The following is a 21,805-nucleotide window of genomic DNA, read 5'->3' as shown; positions in this document are numbered from 1 at the left end:
TCATGAAGTCTGATAAAAGGAATAGGGGATAAGATTATCATCTCTCCATTTTGATGATTAAAAAGCTGAAGCTTAAAGTATTGATGTAACCTGTGCTATTCAGAAAGGCAGAAATTGTGCTTATATTCAGCTGTCTTATTCTAAGCAAGTGCTTTTTCCATTGAGCAGATTACCAGACTCCTTGGCCATTTGGAGAACTTTTAATAGCTATGACTAAGTGAACTTAGTGGCCCCTAAGTGTGACTCTGGCTAGCACTGTTCACATTATGTGGCTGTGTGGCCACTGTTGGGGAAGCGGTGACATGATCCCTGGCTCCATCATTACTCATTCCAAGAGCCTCATTGTTTCAAAGAAATTTTTATCTTTGTAAAGATAAAATGACAGTAATATATTTGGAAGTCTTTGTAAATTAATAAAACCTTTTATTTTATATTCTTAATATCCAATCTAATTTTCTTCTCTAGCATTTTAAGCAAAATAGCGAAGCTCTCTTAACCACATACTTTTATTTTTCTGCTCCTGAAGAAATAACCCTGTGTGCATTTTAAATTAAGTAATTTCCATTTAAACATTATTCTTTCTTAATGCTTACCAGGGAGACCACAGTATTCTGTAAATGTTTACACTTGACCCATAAATGAAGGAGTGTTTCAAGCTATATTGTTTAACTTTAAAATCCTGTGCAATTACAATTAAAATTGCTGTTAGTAAAATACATTTGATAATTCTATACCATCCTGTAACAAGATATTAATTTTCAAAGAATTAAAATATATTAAGTGTCCTAAAATTATATTGTGCATAGTTTAATATTTGATAACATCTCCTAAAACTGTTGAACCAGAAAGAGCTAGATGATTGAAGGGCTTTCCTTTGTCCTACAAGTCCTTAACTACCCCTTTTTAATCATTGTAAATGTTAATGATTCTGAGTGAATAAAACATTGACAATAACTAGATATTCCTAGCAATGAGAATTGCATGATTAGGATTTAAGGGATGCCATTTTTTATACTAATAAAATGATTTAATGTCATATTTGTCTTTCTTTTGAAACGCATTATCTGTTTTTGTTTTCAGAAATATTCCTTCTTTGCACTTCTTACTGATGTCTTAGAAATTGAAATTAAAGACAAATTTGCCAAGAGCCGTCCTATCATCAAGCGTTTTCTGGGGAAACTAACCATCCCAGTCCAGAGGTTACTGGAGCGACAAGCCATTGGGTAATCAGCCTCCCTCTTAGGGATCACGTTGAGATTAGTTTATAGAAAAGCAACACACAGTGGCACTTTGTAGTCCTAGGACTTTTCTTACTGACAAGAAGTGCTAACATACTTTGTTTAAAAGCAATATCTGTATGCACATTAAGATGTGCACAACAAAAAGTACTTGGTTTTAACTATGTGTTATTTTTTTCGTAGTATCTAGCTATTCCAAGATGCACCCACCATTAGCAGTTCAGCATCAGGTGTCGTAGTAGTGCTCACTTGCTTTTGAATATATTGAAATCTGAGCATAAAAGCCTCTCCCTAGACCAGGATCCTAAAGGATCAGGTTAACACTTCCCTTACCCGGATTAATCCCACCCACAGGACTTGTTATTCCTGAAAAGCAAAATCCACCTTATTTCCGGGCCATGTGAAACAAAACTTTGAGTGAGGAGGTAAGACAGTGGAGCTCCCAAATCCTTGTTCAGGTGACTGCTGAGCATTTTTTTACTCATCGAGAAAACTTTAAAATGTGATTTGATACCTGCTTTCCTTCTATGGGTTTTTGTAAGTTGTGAATAAAGTAGTTAAGAAATCAGGATATGCCTCCATCCCTGATAAAAGTCATATGTAGTTTTCATGAGTGCCAGCAAACTCAGTTAACACTGGTGCTCCCACATAGTAAGCACTAATTTGGGGGGAGGGGGAGAAGCATCAGTTTAAAAACATCAATCAGTAAAAAAAAATCATTACAATGTCATTTCTAGAAAAAAACAAAAAAAGGCAGAGGAAATAATCTCATTTTCAGAAATTCTTCCTGTGAAATCTGGACTGGGGTTTTACATTAGCACGTGTTTTGTAAATTTGCAGTGGTGCAATCAGGGTGGAGGCTTGTGGGTCCCTTGAAGTTACCACTAGAGGGCAGTGTGAGAGCAGAGATGACAAGGCTTGGTACTAGCTCTTTGGTTATTTCCCTTAAATCAGGTTCAGAAAGAAAGTTACTTGCATACAAGGAAATGATGTAATTGCATTTGGCTTTGATAAATAAACAGTGAAGTAAAAACAGGAACAACTTCCTCCTTAGGAGGCTGGTAGCCTGAGCCTGGGGCCAAGGTGGGGAAGAAACTGGGCAGGCCCAGTCTCCTTCCCCTCCAGCACACCTCTAGGCCTGGCTGCAAAAACTTCAAGCACTCATCAGCTGAGCACAGGCCACCTGAGAAGCAAGGAAAGCCAGATTGTCCAACATTGAGGGCCCGCAGCACCAGCTTTACTTTGTAGGCAAAAAGCCCTACTTCACACAGCTGGAGCAGCTGTTAGGAGGTATCCTGTTCTGCTGCTCCCTCCTGACCCTCTAGCTCCACTTCTGCAGAGTGTAGCAGCAACTGATTAATCCCTGCCTGCCCCTGCCCTTTTATTACCAGCTTCCTGCCTTGCAAAGTGCTTAGGAACCAGGCCCTAGACTTTTTCCTCCAAGTCAAAAAACACCTAAAATATTAATCGTTTCACAGCTCCTTGATGACCTTCAAAATGCCCTTTCTCCCTAAGCAGTGAGAAAGCAAATCAGTGCCCTTTTGGAAAGTATATTGCATCTTCCACTTTTACTAGTAATTTTCCTTACAACTAGATTTCCTCTTACCTCTGAGTTATAAGTATTCATTTGTGTGAACTATAACAAGCCTTGGAGTCTTTTGTTTCCTTAAGAGTTTGAAAGTCTTAAGGGACATACACCCCCATAAGGATTTGGGTGGGGAGAATGTCTGTGAAGATTAAGGCTGACAGCAGTGTAGTAAGGATGAAAAAAACTTTTCTCCTCTTAACAGTGACCAAATGCTCAGTTACAACCTTGGCAGAAGGCTCCCAGCTGATCATGTGAGTGGATACCTCCAGTTTAAAGTGGAGGTGACGTCTTCTGCGCATGAAGGTGAGATGTCTGTATAAATTCATCGCACTAGGAAATGTGTTAAATCTTCCTCAGTTGTTGGTTTGCATTGGAATGGAAATGAATTTGTGTCCTGTCCCAGAAACAAAATAACTGTTAAATTCGTGCTTGGAAAACCTACTGAAGTTTTCCCAAGTAGACAGAAAAGCCTGTTATCAAAAAATATTGGGTTAATGCCCATATTTGGAAACTGGACTGTAGAATTTTCAGCCTAATGAACATATGTACTTCATATGTCAAACTGACAACCAATATACTTGTTGGCGAGTGAAAGGTAAATCTTAGCTACCAAGTCTAGTCATTAATACTGAATGGACTGGCTGAATCCTTTGAACTGATTGGTGGCAAAAGAACAGGACATTGAAAGTTCATTCGTTGTTACTTCTTAGTCTTGATTAATGTTGTTTTCTATTCCAGATGCTTCTCCAGAAGCTGTTGGCACAATACTGGGAGTCAATACTGTGAATGGAGACCTCGGAAGCCCTTCTGATGAGGAGGACATGCCAGGGGGACATCATGATGGCCCCATTTGTTCTAATGGACCTGTTTCTGAGGAAAGTACTGCCGATGGGACCCCCAAGCATTCTTTCAGGACTAGCTCTACTCTGGAAATAGATACAGAGGACTTAACCTCTACTTCGTCAAGGACCTCGCCGCCCAGAGGACGTCAGGACTCCCTCAATGATTATTTAGATGCTCTTGAACACAATGGCCATCCCAGGCCTGGTGCAGCTTCCTGCTCGGAGAGGTCCATGGGAGCCTCCCCGAAACTAAGAAGTAGTTTTCCCACTGACACGAGACTCAATGCAATGCTTCATATTGATTCGGATGAAGAAGACCATGAGTTCCAGCAAGACCTGGGTTATACATCTTCCTTGGAGGAGGAGGGAGGATTAATAATGTTTAGCAGGGCATCAGGAGCTGATGATGGGAGCCTGACTTCTCAGACAAAGCCAGAAGACAACCCTGTGGAGATTGAAGAAGCCTCCACAACCGGAGCTGCTTCCTTAGAGGATAAGCCAGAAAATCTTCCAGAGCTTGCAGAGAGCTCTTTACCCTCAGCCCCAGTGCCAGATGAAAGTGAAAATGTTCCAGAGTCTCAACCAACTGCCGACCAAGGCAGCACTGAATTGTGTAGCTCTCAAGAGGTAGATCAGCTCACGAGTGGGGCAGACACAGGGACTTCGGACACATCAGGAGGAAGCCGAAGGGCCGTCAGCGAGACGGAGTCCCTTGATCAAGGGTCTGAACCTTCCCAAGTGTCCTCTGAAACAGAACCGAGTGACCCTGCGAGGACAGAGAGTGTGAGTGAGGCCAGCACTAGGCCTGAGGGAGAGAGTGACCTGGAAGGCGCTGACAGCTCCTGCAATGAGAGTGTTACCACACAGCTGTCCTCAGTGGAGACACGGTGCTCGTCTCTTGAGAGCGCGCGGTTTCCTGAAACCCCAGCCTTTTCTTCTCAGGAGGAGGAAGAAGGAGCCTGTGCAGCAGAGCCCACCAGCAGTGACCCTGCCGAAGGGTCTCAGGATTCCATATGCACTCCTGGCTCTCTACCTGTAGTGCAGGTGCCCAGTGGAGAGGAGGCAGAGCCAGGGGCAGAATCTGCCGCTTTACCTGAACCGGAAGAGGTGGGGGAGGTCTGGCAACGGAGGGGGAGCCTGGAGGGAGCTGCTGCTGCTACTGCTACTGATGCTGAGAGTCAACCCCAAGAAGAGGGTGATGCTGGGGATGCCCAAGGGGCTTGTGAAGGGGCCACTGCCCAGGAAGAGGGCGCTACTGGAGGTAGGATGCACAAGAGTGCATGGCTTTTGGCTCAAGCATACCTGCTCATAGGGAAATCTTGTGGTTCTGTCTCTCAGTGTAAATTACCCAACAGGTTCCTTATCTGAAATCTTCATCTTGGTGCTCAACGGGGATTTTGGTGGTGGTGGTATTTTAACGAGTCTTCTGTTGCAGAAACAAGAAACAAATAGCAGTCATCAAAGTTAAATGATGAATCTCTGGTGAGACCTGGGCTTGTAGATACAAAACCAAGCAGGTTGGCAGCTTCAACATTAGTATAACCTACAGAGGCTATTAGGAACACCTTAAGTCATTCCTTGTAAAACCATCAACACACAAGGTTAATACGTGTTTTGCATCAAATGTAGTATTTTTTGCCTTCTGGAATATAAGAAATGTCAACTGAATTGGGCGATGCATTCTGTCATTTGAAGAATAAGCTGTTTTAGTGTCTTGAGGATGCAGATTTGCTCAAAATTTGTATTAAGTCTCAATGACTGCGACTTGGAAGAATGATTCCTTCAAATATTCTGTTATAGATGCGTCAGAAAATCTAAGGATAATTACATACGCCTGAAAAAAGCATAGACTCAGAAGTAGGAACGATTTTCTTATTCTGTAACTTACTTTTCTATCTAAAGTATCTCTGTCTTCCTCCTTCTTGTGTGTGTGTGTGTGTGTATGTATGTTTTCTTTATTATCATGGGGCTGTTGTGACCCTAAATTATCAATGCACGACCAGGACAGAGGCCATGTTGAGAAAAGGTGGGGGGTGGGGGCGGGAGGAACCTTTCTCATCTAATCTAGAAGACTCTCTCAATAATCATTCATTGTCCCTTCTCTTTGTTTCTGGATCATAATATGGGAAATGAGACTAGAGTAAAGAGGCTGGCCCCAGGATTTATATTAGGTGTTTTTTTGTTTTGTTCTTTTAAAAAGACTGTTTTGCCACTGAAGGGGAAACAATACTTGAATAACATTTTACCTTTAATCCTAGGTTCTCAAACCAATGGCCACCAGCCTTTGCGATCACTGCCTTCAGTGCGTCAGGACGTCAGCCGGTACCAGAGGGTGGACGAGGCTCTCCCACCAAGTAAGCACCTGTTCACTGAAAGGCCCCCTTCTTCAGAGGCTAGTAGGATGATAGGCACACTTATTCCATGGAACCTAAGAAAAGAATGCCTGGCCCCCCAGGAAAGGATCTGGTGCTGCCACATGCTATATTGGCAGTAGTTGATGACTACAAACTCTTCTCTGGCACTGTTCTGTCAAATGAAAGGGCAACTGGGAGAAAAGTAAATACTGTCATCCCTGTGGAGTGAATATTGTAATCAGGGAAATAGAGCCACATATTATAGATAATTGCTTGTATGACAGAAATTTTTAAAAATTATGACTAAGTTAGTAGACAGATTTGTACAGTCTCTTAGAAGCCTCACCCTGTGTGATAAGTGGCAGCCCCCTGATCACATTCAATTGCTTCTTATTGGTCCAGAGACCATAGCTTTGGTCTCTGGATTGTATTTAATAAACACAGGTATTTTCCTGCTAAAATTATGATCATTCTTTATGATATTTCAATGTATTTGATTCAATACTGATATTTACATTACATAGATGAGACTCAGGCAGGGGACACCTGGTTGGTGTGTACAGATTTCACAAATGACCAGCCTGGATTATTTTAAGGCTCAGCATTATACTTTGAACACTCTTAATTATAATACCTTAAGCTTCTATAGTGCTTTTCAATCTACAAGACTCTTTTCCATGCTTTCCCTTTAAACTTTCTTCTGGCAGTTTTGTGAGGTAGTTCAAGCAGTTTTTATCTGTAACTTATAGATCCATAGGTAGAAACAAGCTAATCTAACTCTTTCATTTTATAGATGGCAAAACTGAAGCCCAGACAACTTAAGTAACTTGTTTAAGATCCATGCTAGTGAAAGTTAAGACAGAATTTCAAAAATTCCCTCTTCTCTACGAGGCATTCCAATTTGAGAAGAGAAGGGAAGGGATAATTTTGTGGGTAGTAAATATAAATTCTGAAAGCTTGGTTAGCAGCTGAGGGGTGGCTTATAGTGGGGTGTATTAGCTGTTAGCCTCAAACAATACCTTAAGTCAGAGGGTTTGGGGTTTTACTGAAACTTCATTGTATTGTATTTTGAAATCACATGCTGGAAGGCTCAATTTTCTTCCCTTCTTCTAGGTTGTTTGCTCCCCCAGGAGATCCCTCAATTGTAAGAGAAGTGATGGTGGTCACAGTGACAGTGTGAGCCTCTGTCCCGTGGCCCAGGCAGGTTGACTCTGCTAAATGTCTGTGTGAGACTCTGTGTCTTTTCCTCTCTGTGTGGGTCACTATCCCTAGACCTGCACAAACCACTGAAGCCTCATGTCTTAGGCTCTGAAGCCCTCTCCATTCTTGATTCTTTCTTTGCTTTTTCCTTACTGTTGTTGTTATTTTACCTTATAAAATATACATGTGTTAACATATAGTGAGGAAACCATCCAGCAAACTTATAGTACTCTTTGAAGGTTTACAAACTCAAGGCGATTCTATCGTGCCCTTGCTGTGCTACTTCACATGACAGCGGAGCATGAGGTAGTATGCATATGTTATAATTTAGTCTGTGAACATCTGTGTGATCTCTTTGTATGTAAAGCAGAGTTTTCCTTCTTTATTTAGCCTCTTCTTCCAGTCTTATTCCTCCTATCTCTGGATCAGGAGAAAATCTTGGACTCAATACAAAGACAGCTCAGCTGTGATGATGATCTACCAATTGTTTCTAAAATCTTACCCTTGCTTTAGGCCATAAACCATGTGTCCTGACTGTGTAACTCCAACCACTGGTTGAGAGATATTCTAATGATCCATAGAAAATAGGAACGCTTCAGGCTTTGGAGGTGGCTGGCACTGTAGAGAGCCTCCAGGGAAGCTGCTGGAACTTGAATCTGCAATGAGTGTGTTAAGAATTTGCTGTATCTTATTCTGAGGTGATTGATGGTGCTGGCAGCTGGCAGCAGGTCAGGGATGAAATCCTCTAGAATGTTACCAGCATGACAAATCTTGATTTTTTTTTTTTAGCATTCAAATAAGGGAAAAAAGAATGGTCAGCTAGTCTCCTCCTGAAAGTTATTTTACTTTTGTCTTACTTGCTTCAATATGGTTGTGACTTAACCCTTTGCTGTACTGGAGACAATAGGAAATTGTTGAATAAGTGTTTTTGCCTAAAGGGTAGGAATAGGAATCCATTCAGGATGAAACTGTCCAGATTAATGGACTCTGATAAGATCCAGGCTTGTTGCCAGACTGTTAGGGCTAGTGTATTACTTATGCGGTAGACTTGAATGGGTAGGACTGGAACATTACAAGGGAACATTTATCCTTTTTTTTTTTTTTGGTGGTTGTGCAATTTCTTTATTAAAGCATCTTTCGGAATGAAGACCTAAAAGTAGACAGTGAATCTGAAAGATGTAAATAATTTAGAGTTTCTACTATGTTTAAGGTTAAGGTGTTTACTCTCTCAAACTTAAAAGTTTTGAGGAAAAATTGATTTTTTAATCTATAAAGGTCTTTCTTAAAAATTGAAAATTGATTTGAAAAGTGTGCAGCTATTTCAGAATTTAAAATTCTTTAAATCTTCATACATACAGAAAAGAACATATTCATTCTGTTTATTTCTCCCAAACTCAGTGTACCCATTCAACCAGTACCACATCATGGGACCTAGAAATCCCTTTCCAATTCCTGACCTACCCACTACTGAAAGGGAAGGGGAGCTACTATCATGACTCCCCAAATCATAGATAGCTTAAACTTACTTTTGTACTTTGTACAGATGGTATTATACTTCCTTGAGTGTTAAAGAAAAAAATATTTTAAGCACTGCTGTCTAGCGTTTATCACAAATGTTGTATTTTTCCTTAAAATACTTTTAGTTCATTAAAACTTTGTGGCCTCAACATTTTGGTGAAGGTACTGTGGTTATTATAATTATTTTGTATGACATTCAGGCACTTAGTTTTTCTAAATCCAGTTATAACCAATTCAAGCCTCCAGTCCTAGTCCCCTCACCCCTGTAATTCACACAAATACTTCACTGCTGATTTTCCCTGATATATAATTCATTCTGTTTAGTCATTGATCTTCTTCCCAGTATCAGCATTTACTGAGATATGTTCACATCTTCATCTGGTCACCTACTGGATGGTCCAGTAGAGACCAAGTTCTAGTTTGAAGGGAGTGAGAAGGAAGAATAATGAGATGAAGAGGGCTCAAATGGGGACAGCCTTGCGCCATTCCAACATACGTTGATTCTAAAAGTGAAAATGTCTACAACCTTATCTATACTATCTTCCTTTGGTGCCCTGCATAGAGGGATTAGCACTGAGACTGTGATCTAGTGTAGTTTCATATACTTTCTAACACTTTGATTTCCCCTGATTGTCCACCTATTTTTGAAAGGCTCTTATATTTGAATCCCAGTATGCCTTATCTATACTATCTTCCTTTGGTGCCCTGCATAGAGGGATTAGCGCTGAGACTGTGATCTAGTGTAGTTTCACATACTTTCTAACACTTTGATTTTCCCTGATTGTCCACCTATTTTTAAAAGGCTTTTATATTTGAATCCCAGAGCATCTGAGAGTCTACTTGCTTATGAATTTTAGTGAGTGCTTTAGACTGGAGTTTAGTTTCTTGTACTTCATGACATCTGAGAAATCTAATATTAGCTCCACGGGCTTGTCCAGTAATGTAGCTACTGTTTTAAGATCTTTAATTCATGCCAATGTTTCTCTAATTTTAGTATGTCTAGTAATCACCTGGTGCGGTAATTATAAATGTAGATAGCTGAATCCTAGCTTCAGAGCATTTTATTCTAAAAACCTGTGGTGTGTCCTGGAAATCTGTATTTTGATTGATTTTCAAAATGATTCTTACCCATATTCTTACTGTCAAAGTCTCACACCTTGAGTAGCATTTCTCCACATAATAGATTTTAAGCCTTTTTATTGTCTTGCAACTCTTAATACTGATGAAATCTTATGTAGAAGATCAGAATATACACCAGATACTCTTGAGCTACAGGGTGAATGTGGGGCTGCAGGTGGTTCCAGAAGCTCACTCCTCAGGGCCCTAAAGTCCATGGCTCCATTAAGGTTTAATTAATCATAGTTTAGCTTGGAAATTCTGACCTAGACATAAGATGTTGCTAAATCCTTATTAAGCCAAATGTAATAAAAGGAGTGTCATTTTAGATTCATATAATTTTAGAACTGGGAGGGACCTTTGCAATATTTAATTCTGTCTTCTAAGTTTTCTGGTAAAGAAACTATGGTTAATAGAGGTGTAGTAATTTGTTGAAGTTCATGTGGCAAGGATGTGACAAAGCTACAACCTCAAACCAGCTCTGCTATTTGCCAATTTAGTGTCTCACACACACACACACACACACACACACACACACACTCACTTTCACTTCACATTGATCATATACCTCATTTTACAATGTGGCAAGTAAGTGCTAAGATTGGCAAGTCAAGGAAGTAAGTGCTAAGATCTCAGTCTTCAAACCCTGCTTATTTGATTTTAACATTGTCTATAAAAGATGCTAGGTAATGAGTTCTTATATGTTTGTATCAACTAAAAACAAACCAGGCACAGTATAAAAAATTATAGATGTTAAAGCAACTGTACCCACCCTCTCTACCCTGTGAAATTACTTTGGTAGATAAGATAGAGAGCTGCCTGCCTCTAGGCACCTCTACTGCTATTGACTGAATGCAAAAGTATTGACTGCTTGGGTAAGAGTGGATGCGTAGTTCATGAATAAGTCAACAGCACAACAGCCTTTCCTGATCCTATGCCAGGTATCCACTTGAAGCCAGTGATACAGCATTTCTTTTCATGGAGACTTAAGTAACAACCTCATTTTAAAGATGTGATATTTGATAAAGACAGCCTAGCTATGCATCCATCATTCTGTGTTCTTAGAAAGCAATTTTTAGGCCTCATTTTCTTATTCTCCCTGTTGGACATGGCAGTATCTTTATTGAAACACAAACTAGCCTTTGTGAAAAGTGAATGTAAGAATCATTCTTTTTTTATGGCTTGATGGTATTTAAATTGTTTATTCATTAGATATTAAGTGCAAGGCATAGTGGTAAATATATTTGGAGATGCCTCATCTCCTTATCCCTTGCCATTTTGCTACCCACATGGCCCCTGTATAGACCACATTTCATGGGCTAAAATGTTTTAGTTTATTCAAGGAAAACATTCTATCTTTGAAGATAATTTTCTTTGCTTTCTTTTGTCAGAAAATGGAAAGTATGCGATAATGTGTTTTCTTTTCTTCCTTAACTGCCAGAAAACTTAGAGCCAAATTTTAGTTATAATCTTATCTTGGGAGTTTGGCAGGATCTCTCTGTCTATTTCCTTTAAATTGGTTTCTGTTCTGTTTTTATCCCTAATTGACCTATTCTAGTTTTTAAAAAAAATGGAAGCTACTGTAAACATTTTTGAGAAAGAAATGGCCGTTTGTTTTCATGTGCATTTGATTTGACAGATAATATGTGCTTGAATTATCTTGGCTCTAATGAGAAAAGAACATGAGAGTAATAGTTGGTTCTCAAGATTTTTGAAATGGAAAAGTGTGCAAGGAGTAAAGCAAAACAATGGAATTGATGAAAGGTTTTGGAAAACAGTTCTGGAAAATGCTTTAATATACTTGCTATTTGTCAGCATATGGCAGGTTGAGCAAGAGGTCTTTTGGAGATGTTCTAATGATGGGATTGTAGCTATGCCTAAAGAATTCATATTTGGCAGGCTGGTTATTATGAGTATGTGACCTTGGAGCATGAGTGACATTGAGTAGCTTGGTGTCTATGTGATGCTTTTCCTCAGCCAAATGTTTCTTTCTCTTGCCATTTTTCATAAATTATCATGTGCTGAGATCAACAAAAAGAAATCTTTCCACTTCCTGCTGAGGCAGCCCTTGATGATGGTCTGCTGCTGGCTGGGATCTATCCTACAGATCTTTCCAGTCCTAAGGACTTTGTTGGAATATGTGCTCTGTTCACCCCCAGAACAAATGCCTCAGCTGATCAGGAACAAACATGCCTTCCTCCTGGTCTCCGGAATTAGGCCCATGGTGTCTATATGGAGAGTTTTGAAATAATTGGCTGCTCAGGAGAAAGGTGATTATTACCTCCACAAAAGAATTTATGTAGGAACAGAAAGGTGTACAAACTCTTCTGGTTACTGAGTAGATCTCTGCTGTTTTCATATGTCCCTATATAAATTAATCTTTCCCAGCTGCCGTCAGTTTCAAAATTTTACCTTTTGAAAAAGATCAACTCATGCTCTCTGTATTTTAATAGGGAACACGCGTTTTTGAAAAGAGGCACAGAGGTAGGACATTGGGATCTGAAGACCAGTCTGTGCTCTGATTTCTCTGATGATTCACTTATATAGTTGTTTACAAAGAGTAACACACTTAACCAATGAAATTGTTTAAACATAAATTGAATAAACTTTTAAAACACTGTATTTGTTTGAGGTTGGAGGCAAGTAATTATCCTTGCTCAGAAAGTATATTCACTTGGGGAAAAGCACAAATTGAAGTTTGCGATAATGATATAGTTTGATGACCCTGCTAGTACTGTTTTCTTCTGAAGACTGAATTTGCTAATGATGTGTGTAAATATGCACATAGATGTTTCCAGTTTATGAGTCTTTCATCTAAACTAGAAAAAAAATGTATTTGGTGAAAAAAAATCATCGAGACATGAATAGCTGAAGTATTATACCATGTATTTGTATTTTTAAAGCGCCGGCACTGATACATGAAGGAAGAGTATTGTGCATGGATCTGAAAGGATCCGCTACATTCAGATTCTTCAAGGGATTGGTATGACACACACAGGATATATTTACTAACCTGTCACAACAGATTCTGGGGTTACCAGGCAGGGGAGGGTAGGGGGAGGTGCCAGATTATGCTCGAGATAGATGTTAGTAGCCCCAAATTATAGCATGTCAGAGAGAAAAACATGTGCAGAATTTAATGAACCACACTAAGGGCCTCAGCTCCTCCTCCTAATACTTCTCGCCGCATTACTGCCATTTAGACTGGGAGGCGCGCATTGACAGCCACGGCAGGATCTTCTATGTGGATCACGTCAACAGAACCACCACGTGGCAGCGGCCCACAGCTCCCCCTGCCCCGCAGGTGCTGCAGCGGTCCAACTCCATACAGCAGATGGAGCAGCTCAACAGGCGGTGAGGATGGGCTCTTTTGCTGGGACTGTTCTATTTTAGTGATTGGACTCATTTTTACTGAGAGCAAAGTAGTAAGCACAGTTGTTTCATCTCTGGGCGTCCTGTCATTAAGGTGTGACTGTTACCTCTTTTGACTCATAGACTTCGTTGAACTTCTCTTGGTCAAAAGAAAAAAATAACACCCACACTTATTGCTTACTCAGCTTGACTGTAAATAGAGAAGAAATAAGTTATGATGATCCTCTTTAATCATCATTCTGTTTTAGTAAAACAGAACATAAAATTTATTATTTTTGAAGATGAATTCATTTAGTAACATTCCCATGAAAAAGCTCCATTATCAGCATCAGTTGTGAATTCTATTAAAGAAGTAAGAAAAATTCAGTGATATTGCACAAACTCTTTCACAAGTTAGAGAATGGAAAATTTGCCAACTTAGTTCATAAGGTAAATGTAACTCTTATGCTAACATGATATGACATTACAAAATATTACATATATTCATATACCTTATGGACATAGAACCTAAAATTCTTAAAATGTCAGCAAATAAAATTCCATTATATATGGAAAGAATAACATATCACAATTAAGTGGGTTTACATTAGAAATGTATAAATGGTTTAGCATTCAAAAATGACTTAATTCTCCATATTAACAGACTATAGAATATATTTTATGATCTGAAACAAAGTACCTTTTTAAATCTCTAGTATCTTCATTTGAGATTCATCTTTAATTGCTCTGAAACACAAGGTCATTTTCTCCATAAACAATACAGGAGTTTTCTTTGGTTAAGCGTAAGGACCACAGTTTTGGGTTTGGGTTGTTTTTTTTTAATTTATAACTTCTTGTCAGGAAAATGTTTCTCACACAATGAACAGGAGAAATGCAAAGCAATTCAATTTACTTAAACTACTGATGGTCCAGAAGGTCAAGGAATGGGGTTTGGGGAGGAAACAGTCGAGGCAATGAAGATATTGGAAACTTCTGGGTTCTGGGGAGTATTTGAGTCCTGCATTTTCCAGGCTGCTGGAATGTAACTCTAGAAACATCATTTTAGATACCAGAGTATCCGCAGAACCATGACTAATGAGAGACCTGAGGAAAATACCAACAGCATTGATGGGGCAGGGGAGGAAGCTGACTTTCACCAAGCCAGTGCAGGTAAGACCCTTTGGGTGGATTTATTTTGTAGTCTCACAAAAGAGGAAAACAGATAAGGAAGGATTTCTAAGAAATGAGGTTTGTTAAAATGAACTTTTGATCTTCGATAAGATCTGGTAATGCAACTCAAAAATGTATGCTTCACCAGAGACTCTTCTAATCCTTGAATTTTTATTGAAACCAAGAATCACAAAACCAAATTGAATACAGATTACTTTAATCTATGGATAGTAGGAAAAGATTAAATCTGGTCTATTAAAAAATCTAAGCATGAGCGAAAATATTTGGTATGACAAGAAATATTTAATTCAACTTTCACATATATAAGAAAGTCAGGTTGTAGATATGAATTGAGAGCAAGAGAGAAAATATTTGGGGGATTGTAATGATAGTAGATGTCATAGGTATTCGGTTCTTTTTAAATGTAGATTGATAATGCACTGTCGCTTATCAGCATCTTTTAAAAACTGGTTCTAGAGATAGTTGCTTAAAGGTTTGCAACAGGGGAAAAAAAAATGGATGGAAGGTAATAGATACACTGTCACCACGTGGAGAGCTTTCTCTGAAAGCATTTGTGACCTGCCCCATCTAGATTTCCGACGGGAGAATGTCCTGCCCCACTCTACCTCCAGATCCCGGCTCACGTTGCTGTTACAGTCTCCCCCTGTGAAGTTCCTCATCAGCCCAGAGTTCTTCACCGTGCTGCATTCTAACCCTGTAAGTATCAAAGCTGAGGGCATGTGAAGGAAAAAGCAACAGACAAAAGGAAATTATCCTCATATAGATATAGCTATAAACTGACAATGATAGTGGCTAATGTTTATTGAGCATGAGGGTGTTCCAAGGTTTGGTTAAGAACTATAAATGTGTTATCCAGTGTCGTCCAAGTGACCTATGCATTAGATTAAACTTGTAATTCCCACAGGAAGGAATGGAAGCACAGAGAAGTTAAATAACATTCCCAAGGTTATATGGCTACTAATTGGTATCGCTTGGGTTAAAATCCTGGAGATTCTGACTCCAGACTCTATGCTCTTGATGACCACTTAGCTTTACAGCACCAATATAACCAAACAACTAAGTGTTGATAGTAGGCAGTGGTCAGACTGGGCTTTGAGACTATAGTACATGCTCTTCAAAAGAAAGCAAGCATGTAAAATGAATACATTACTGTTATTTGAAAAATAAATCAATAAACAGAATATTTTATTTTATTTTTTATGAAGATATAATTTTATTTTTTTTAATTTTTTTATTTTAATAAATTTTATTTTTATATTCCCCATACAATTGCAACCCCCTTATTTTGACCCCAATCCCTCCCCTCCCCAGACCCTACCCCCCATAGAGTGTCTCTGGTTCATAGTTTTTGTTGATTTTGATTTTCACTTTCTTATAGTTATTCATTTTCCTGGTCCCTTATTTAAGTTTTCTAGATTCCTGCTATGAGTGAGACCATTCGGTATTTTTCTTTTTCTTTCTGGCTTATTTCGCTGAGCATGATCCCTTCCAGTGCCATCCATGTTGCTGCAAATTGCATTTGTTTATCTTTTTTGAATGCTGAGTAACATTTCATGGTGTATATGTACCACATCTTCTTGATCCAGTCATCTATTTTTGGGCATTTGGGTTGTTTCCAAAGCTTAGCTATTGTAAACAGTGCTGCTATAAACATAGGGGTGCAGGTGCTCTTTGGAATTGATGTTTCTGTGTCCTTTGGGTAAATACCTAGGAGTGGAATTGCTGGATCATATGGAAGCTCTATGTTTAGTAGGTCCAGAAATCTCCACACAGCTCTCCATAGTGGTTGGACCAGTTTGCACTCCCACCAACAGTGCAGGAGAGTTCCTTTTTCTCCACACCCTCGCCAACATTTGTTGTTGCTAGTTTTTTTAATAAGTGCCATTCTCACTGGTGTAAGATGGTATCTCATTGTAGTTTTGATTTGCATTTCCCTGATTACAAGGGATGTTGAACATTTTTTTCATATGCCTGTTGGCCATTTGCATTTCCTCTTCAGAGAAGTTTCTTTTTAGCTCTTCTGCCCATTTTTTGACTGGATTATTTTCTTTGTTGTTGTTGAGTCTCATCAGCTCTTTGCAGATTTTTGTGATCAGTCCTTTATCATTAGTGTTGTGTGCAAAAATGTTCTCCCAGTCGGTGGGGTTTTTCTTTGTTTTTGTTATTGTCTCTTTTGCTGTGCAGAAGCTCTTTAATTTGATGTAGTCCCAGCTGTTGATCTTTGCCTTCACTATCACTGCTTCGGGTGATGTGTCTGTAAAGATGTCTTTGATGTGCATATCATGTAGTGAATAAACAGAATATTTTAATGATTTATATAGTATGTATGGGAGATCATGATTTTTGTTGGGGAACATCCTCATGAAGTAGATTTAAATTTTCCTCTGATGAGTGAAAAAAGTATCTCTTCATTAATTCTATCATTATGATTTCACTAGAGACCTAAAAATGTTAATATCAGCTAAAAGAATAATCTTTTGTTAACAGAACATCGTAAGAAACCTTAGCTTTTAAACCATTCTTCTAAATACAGAGGGATCATTTTGACTCTCTCTTTTACCTATTTGCTTTAATTTCATCCAGCTCTGCCTTTTAACCAAGATTCTTCTACCCTTTTCCTGATGTTGGTTCTAAACCAAGAAATCCCTCGCTATCAGCACCACTACCACCCACCCAATTAGAGTCTCATGACAACCAGTTTCTCTAGTTCTACTCACATGTCACTTTTCCCATATTTATTTTGGAATTATAATCTGGATTGGAAAGTTTTATTTTTCTCAGGAGGTACTAGCCTCCTGGAGGCACTAGGGCATATAAAATCTAGGAGGTGAATGGAAATATGTTGTATACCTGTTTTTTTAGTCATGTTGTAGTATATTTTTCTAAAACATTTCTAAAGAAGGGAAAGGTCTGAAAAGATTCTATAAATTAAGACAAACTTTAAAAAATGAGTGTTAGAGGAAAAGTTAGTTAGAAAGTATCTTGTCATGATGTGGCTCTTAAGTTGTATCACAGAATAAGTTATGAACATTGGTTAGTAAATATGGAGTAAGAGGGCCTTCTAGATGGAGGATATGCATGAGCTAAGGTACATATGAAGGATTGTCCTATATACATAATGAGTTATTTCATTCAATGTGACTGAAAACACGATTTATGCTAGAAATTATGGTCGGTGCAGCAGACACAGTGGGGGTTAGTTAGTGTTCTTGCCCTGGGGTGGACAGAGAAGAAGGGCAGCTTTATTTATTTATTTATTTATTTATTTTTTGACATTTGTGTTTTATTTATTCATTCATTCATCCATTTATTTATTTATTTATTTATTTATTTTATTTTTTTTTTTTATAAATTTTATTGTTATATTCCCCATACAATTGCAGCCCCCCATTCTGACCCCAATCCCTCCCCTCCCGCCCCCGCCCCCCTAAAAGTGTCTCTGGTTCATAGTTTTTTGTTGATTTTGATTTTCACTTTCTTATAGTTATTCATTTTCCTGGTCCATTATTTAAGTTTTCTAGATTCCTGCTATGAGTGAGACCATCCGGTATTTTTCTTTTTCTTTTTGGCTTATTTCGCTGAGCATGATCCCTTCCAGCGCCATCCATGTTGCAGCAAATTGCATGTGTTTATCTTTTTTGAATGCTGAGTAATATTCCATGGTATATATGTACCACATCTTCTTGATCCAGTCATCTATTTTTGGGCATTTGGGTTGTTTCCAAAGCTTAGCTATTGTAAACAGTGCTGCTATAAACATAGGGGTGCAGGTGTTCTTTGGAATTGATGTTTCTGTGTCCTTTGGGTAAATACCTAGGAGTGGAATTGCTGGGTCATATGGAAGCTCTATGTTTAGTAGGTCCAGAAATCTCCACACAGCTTTCCACAGTGGTTGGACCAGTTTGCACTCCCACCAACAGTGCAGAAGAGTTCTATTTATTTATTTATTTATTTATTTAAATTTATACAAGCACTGGGTACAGTCAGAAGCGCGGGAGGGTGAGAGAATTCACCAGAGCCAGAGCAGGGAGCAGAGCAGGCAGAAGGACCGAAGTACACTGCCGAGGGGAGCAGCGGGCGGCAGGAGAGGTCTGCGCTCCATGTGGGACCCTCCTCTGGTGGCTGGGGAGCAGCCGGGGATCGAACCGGCGCTGCAGAGGCTGCGGGCAGCTTCGCAACCCAGGGCTCAAACGCTGCGCCATGGGGAGGAAGAAGGGCAGCTTTGGAAAGTTGTTTATGGAATGTCTTTCTGAAGGAAGATCATGAGTTGAAAGTGGAAAGATGAGAAATCATTGACCATGGGAAAAGCCAGGAGAAACTCACATCAAGAAACTGGAACAGCAAATGCAAGGACCCCCAAGGTTCATAAGAGAGATGGGGGAGCTGTTGTCTATAAGAAGGAAAGTGGGATGGTGTGATAGTCTGTTGGAAAGTCAGCAAGATCTATATCACAGATCTGGCTGTTGGACTTGGCAAGGAATTTGATAGCTGCATGATTCTGAGATCAGTAGGAAGCCATCTCACACTCAGATTTGGAGACCATAGAAAGGCAAGAGTGAAAGCAGAGTGAGGAGAATGAAGCCTCTTTCATGGTCCAGGAGAAAGACAATGGTGGCTGGAACCATGAATGTTGGTGTGCAGAGGGAGAGAAGTACATGGATTCTACAGGCTGCACTAACTGTTATTAGGGTATAGTTTTGTGGTAGAAGGCTGCAAGGCTGTAGTTTTTAAACTTGCTAGAATTTTATAAATAAATTCATATTCTTGGATTTCTGGTTCATGAGGCCTAGAGTGGATCCCAGGGGTCTTTACCTTTTTTATTTTTTTAAGGTCCCTTACATGGTTCTGATGCAGTTGGTCTGTGACCTATAATTTGGGAATTTCTAGTATAAACAGGAATAACCGAATAACCCCAAATAACCTCACTGTCTCTGTCACAACTATAATTCGTCTGAATTTTGACAACTGTCTTATTTTAGCAGTGTGAAAATACTCACCAGTCAACGAGATTTTTTTGTTTGTTTTGTTTTCATGTTGTTCTATTTCTCTTTCTCTTCTTGGGCATGATTGTAAACCTTCTTTAGCTGAGCAGCCCATCTTTATTATAAAAGTATTCTTCCTAAAGCATTTTAATTTTTCCACTTCCTACCTGAACTTCATTTTTACTCGCTAAAAGGATACCCCATGCTATGCATGTATGCATTTCTATAATATTTAAATTCTGTTGGATTTAGGAGGCTCATTTCCCTAACATATGGCAGAAATTAAAATAACTGGATTTTTCTTCTTAATGATTTATGGGAATGTCAGTAAGTACATGGCATTACTTGCTGTGATTTCTTCTTTCTAGATAAGTAGTAAATGTTACAAAACAAACTTTTTGGTTTCTTTAAGATTTTATTTTGGCTTCAATTTTTTTATGATCTGTAACTGTTTCAGTGTATTTCCTGTTTACATTATTGAAAATGTTCTATATACAGAAGGGAATATTAATTAGAAAGCTTTTATATAGTTTGAAGTAATTTATGTTAAAAGATAGTCATGAAAAATACTTTTTATTTAGCAATAATTTACTCAATCATGCATATTGAAAAGAAAGAAGTTTAAAGGCAAACTTGAAAAACAAAATACTGCTTTCTTTGCATCATTTGCTTTAAGATATATTCTACTGCCCTCTGCTGGTTCCAATCAGATTTCTTCCAAAATTGTTTTAAATCATTTCTCTCCATTACTCAAAATTTAGTTATTAGTGTCATGTCTTTAACAGTTGGTATGCCTGTGTTTGTCTAATTGATATCATACATAAATGCATTTCATTACATGGAACTGAATAATGTTTCCAACATACGTGCCAAATAATTATTCCTTTGATTACTAATAAGCTTAAAGCTATATTAATTCCATCATCTAAACTCCTTAACGCTTAAAGATTTATTTATTTATTTATACAAGCACTGGGTACAGTCAGAAGTGCGGGAGGGTGAGAGAATTCACCAGAGCCAGAGCGGAGAGCAGAGCAGAGCAGGCAGACTGATGAAGTACACTGCTGAGGGGAGCAGCGGGCGGCAGGAGAGGTCTGTGCGCCATGTGGGAACCTCGCCCAGTGGGCGGGGATCGAACCGGCATTGCAGGGGCTGCTGGCAGCTTCGCAACCCAGCACTCAACCACTGCGCCACCGGGGAGGCCCCTAAACTCCTTAACTCTTAATGAAGAAAAATATTGTTCCAAGTTGCATGAATGTATTATTACAGAACAGGAATTCCTGCTATTGCAAAATAGATGAATTGATAGTTTACAGCTAGTTTTATTAACAAGTTAAATTTTCCCTGCATTTTGCTCTTTGGCTAAATGAAAACAATGAAAAATCCTTTATGAGTAAAAGAATTATAAAGGAAGACTGTATAAGACAAGACTGTTTCCATATTCCAGCATACATATATGGGGAAAAAAATTTCTCGATTTTGTTTACAATAAATTTTTGTTTAGTGAATAATATTTACAAATGTTCTCATCAGCTCCCTTGGAAATATGAAAGACATTTACTATAGATCCAGTGATGTTATTTTGCAAGCTCAAATTGAGAATATCAATCTTTGATGAAGGATTTCAGAAATATGAAAGCTAGATTTTATTTGACAGTAACATACTCACCCGTGTTATTGAAAATAACAGAACTGGGAGAAGTCCAGTGCATCAGGTTACCATAACACTAAGAAAAAGACCACTGTAGTAAAGGACTATTCATATTTTGGTGGTGGGTGTTATGTGATGGCATACACATGGGAGGTGTGAACCTGTTCCCCTAAGTCATGTACAGTTTTGCAAATCAATGTTTCCTTTAAAAAAAGTTAATAAACATTTTTTAAAATAAAAGGAAGATTTAAAGATAGTAGATTATATATATATATATATATATTCACATACCCACATATTTAGATATCTATTCTCTATGAGGCACAATTCCACTCATGATTTTACCAAACATGATATTATGTTGCTAATTCTGTCCAGCATTTTTACTAAACAAAATTGTTACATAACAATTTTTTTACTAAAAAATTTTAATAGAACATAGTATTCTAAAATAATAAAATTTTCAAAACAACAAAAATCCTGCCATGACAAAGAAGAAAAAAATTCTTATTTGCGTTGTGTTTCATTGATAAGAATTGAGTGTTTACATTCAGTTTTCTTGTTCTTCTGCCATATGACAGTGACTTTCCCATCAATTCCTCTCAACATTCTTTACTTCCAGCACCAAAAACACTTAACCAAAGAAAACACATTAAACTCTAGGAGTGTGACTTGTACAAGATAACACTAAGGAAATTCAGTTGGTCATTCAAACACTGAGTATTTATTTCATACTAGAAAGACAAGAAATAACCAAGAGGAAAGTTGGTTGGG

At 38.5% G+C, this 21,805-nt stretch overlaps 1 protein-coding gene across 1 annotated transcript in view; it reads left to right on the top strand.

The window, feature by feature from the left end:
* HECW2 (HECT, C2 and WW domain containing E3 ubiquitin protein ligase 2) overlaps positions 1-21,805 on the top strand; it is a gene marked incomplete at both ends in the record, with an annotated part of 211,556 nt that overhangs the window by 94,152 nt on the left and 95,599 nt on the right. Inside the window, 7 exons of the mRNA XM_084247786.1 lie at positions 1,081-1,223; positions 3,029-3,129; positions 3,565-4,929; positions 5,927-6,022; positions 13,060-13,210; positions 14,274-14,377; positions 14,970-15,094. Of these exons, the coding sequence (XP_084103912.1) occupies positions 1,081-1,223; positions 3,029-3,129; positions 3,565-4,929; positions 5,927-6,022; positions 13,060-13,210; positions 14,274-14,377; positions 14,970-15,094 (2,085 nt within the window). The remainder of the gene's footprint in view (positions 1-1,080; positions 1,224-3,028; positions 3,130-3,564; positions 4,930-5,926; positions 6,023-13,059; positions 13,211-14,273; positions 14,378-14,969; positions 15,095-21,805) is intronic.

This window comes from Talpa europaea (assembly GCF_964194135.1).
Source record: "Talpa europaea genome assembly, chromosome: 1".
NCBI lineage: Eukaryota > Metazoa > Chordata > Mammalia > Eulipotyphla > Talpidae > Talpa > Talpa europaea.
Note: the sequence above shows the minus strand (reverse complement) of the source record. Positions and strands in the feature narration are given on the sequence as shown.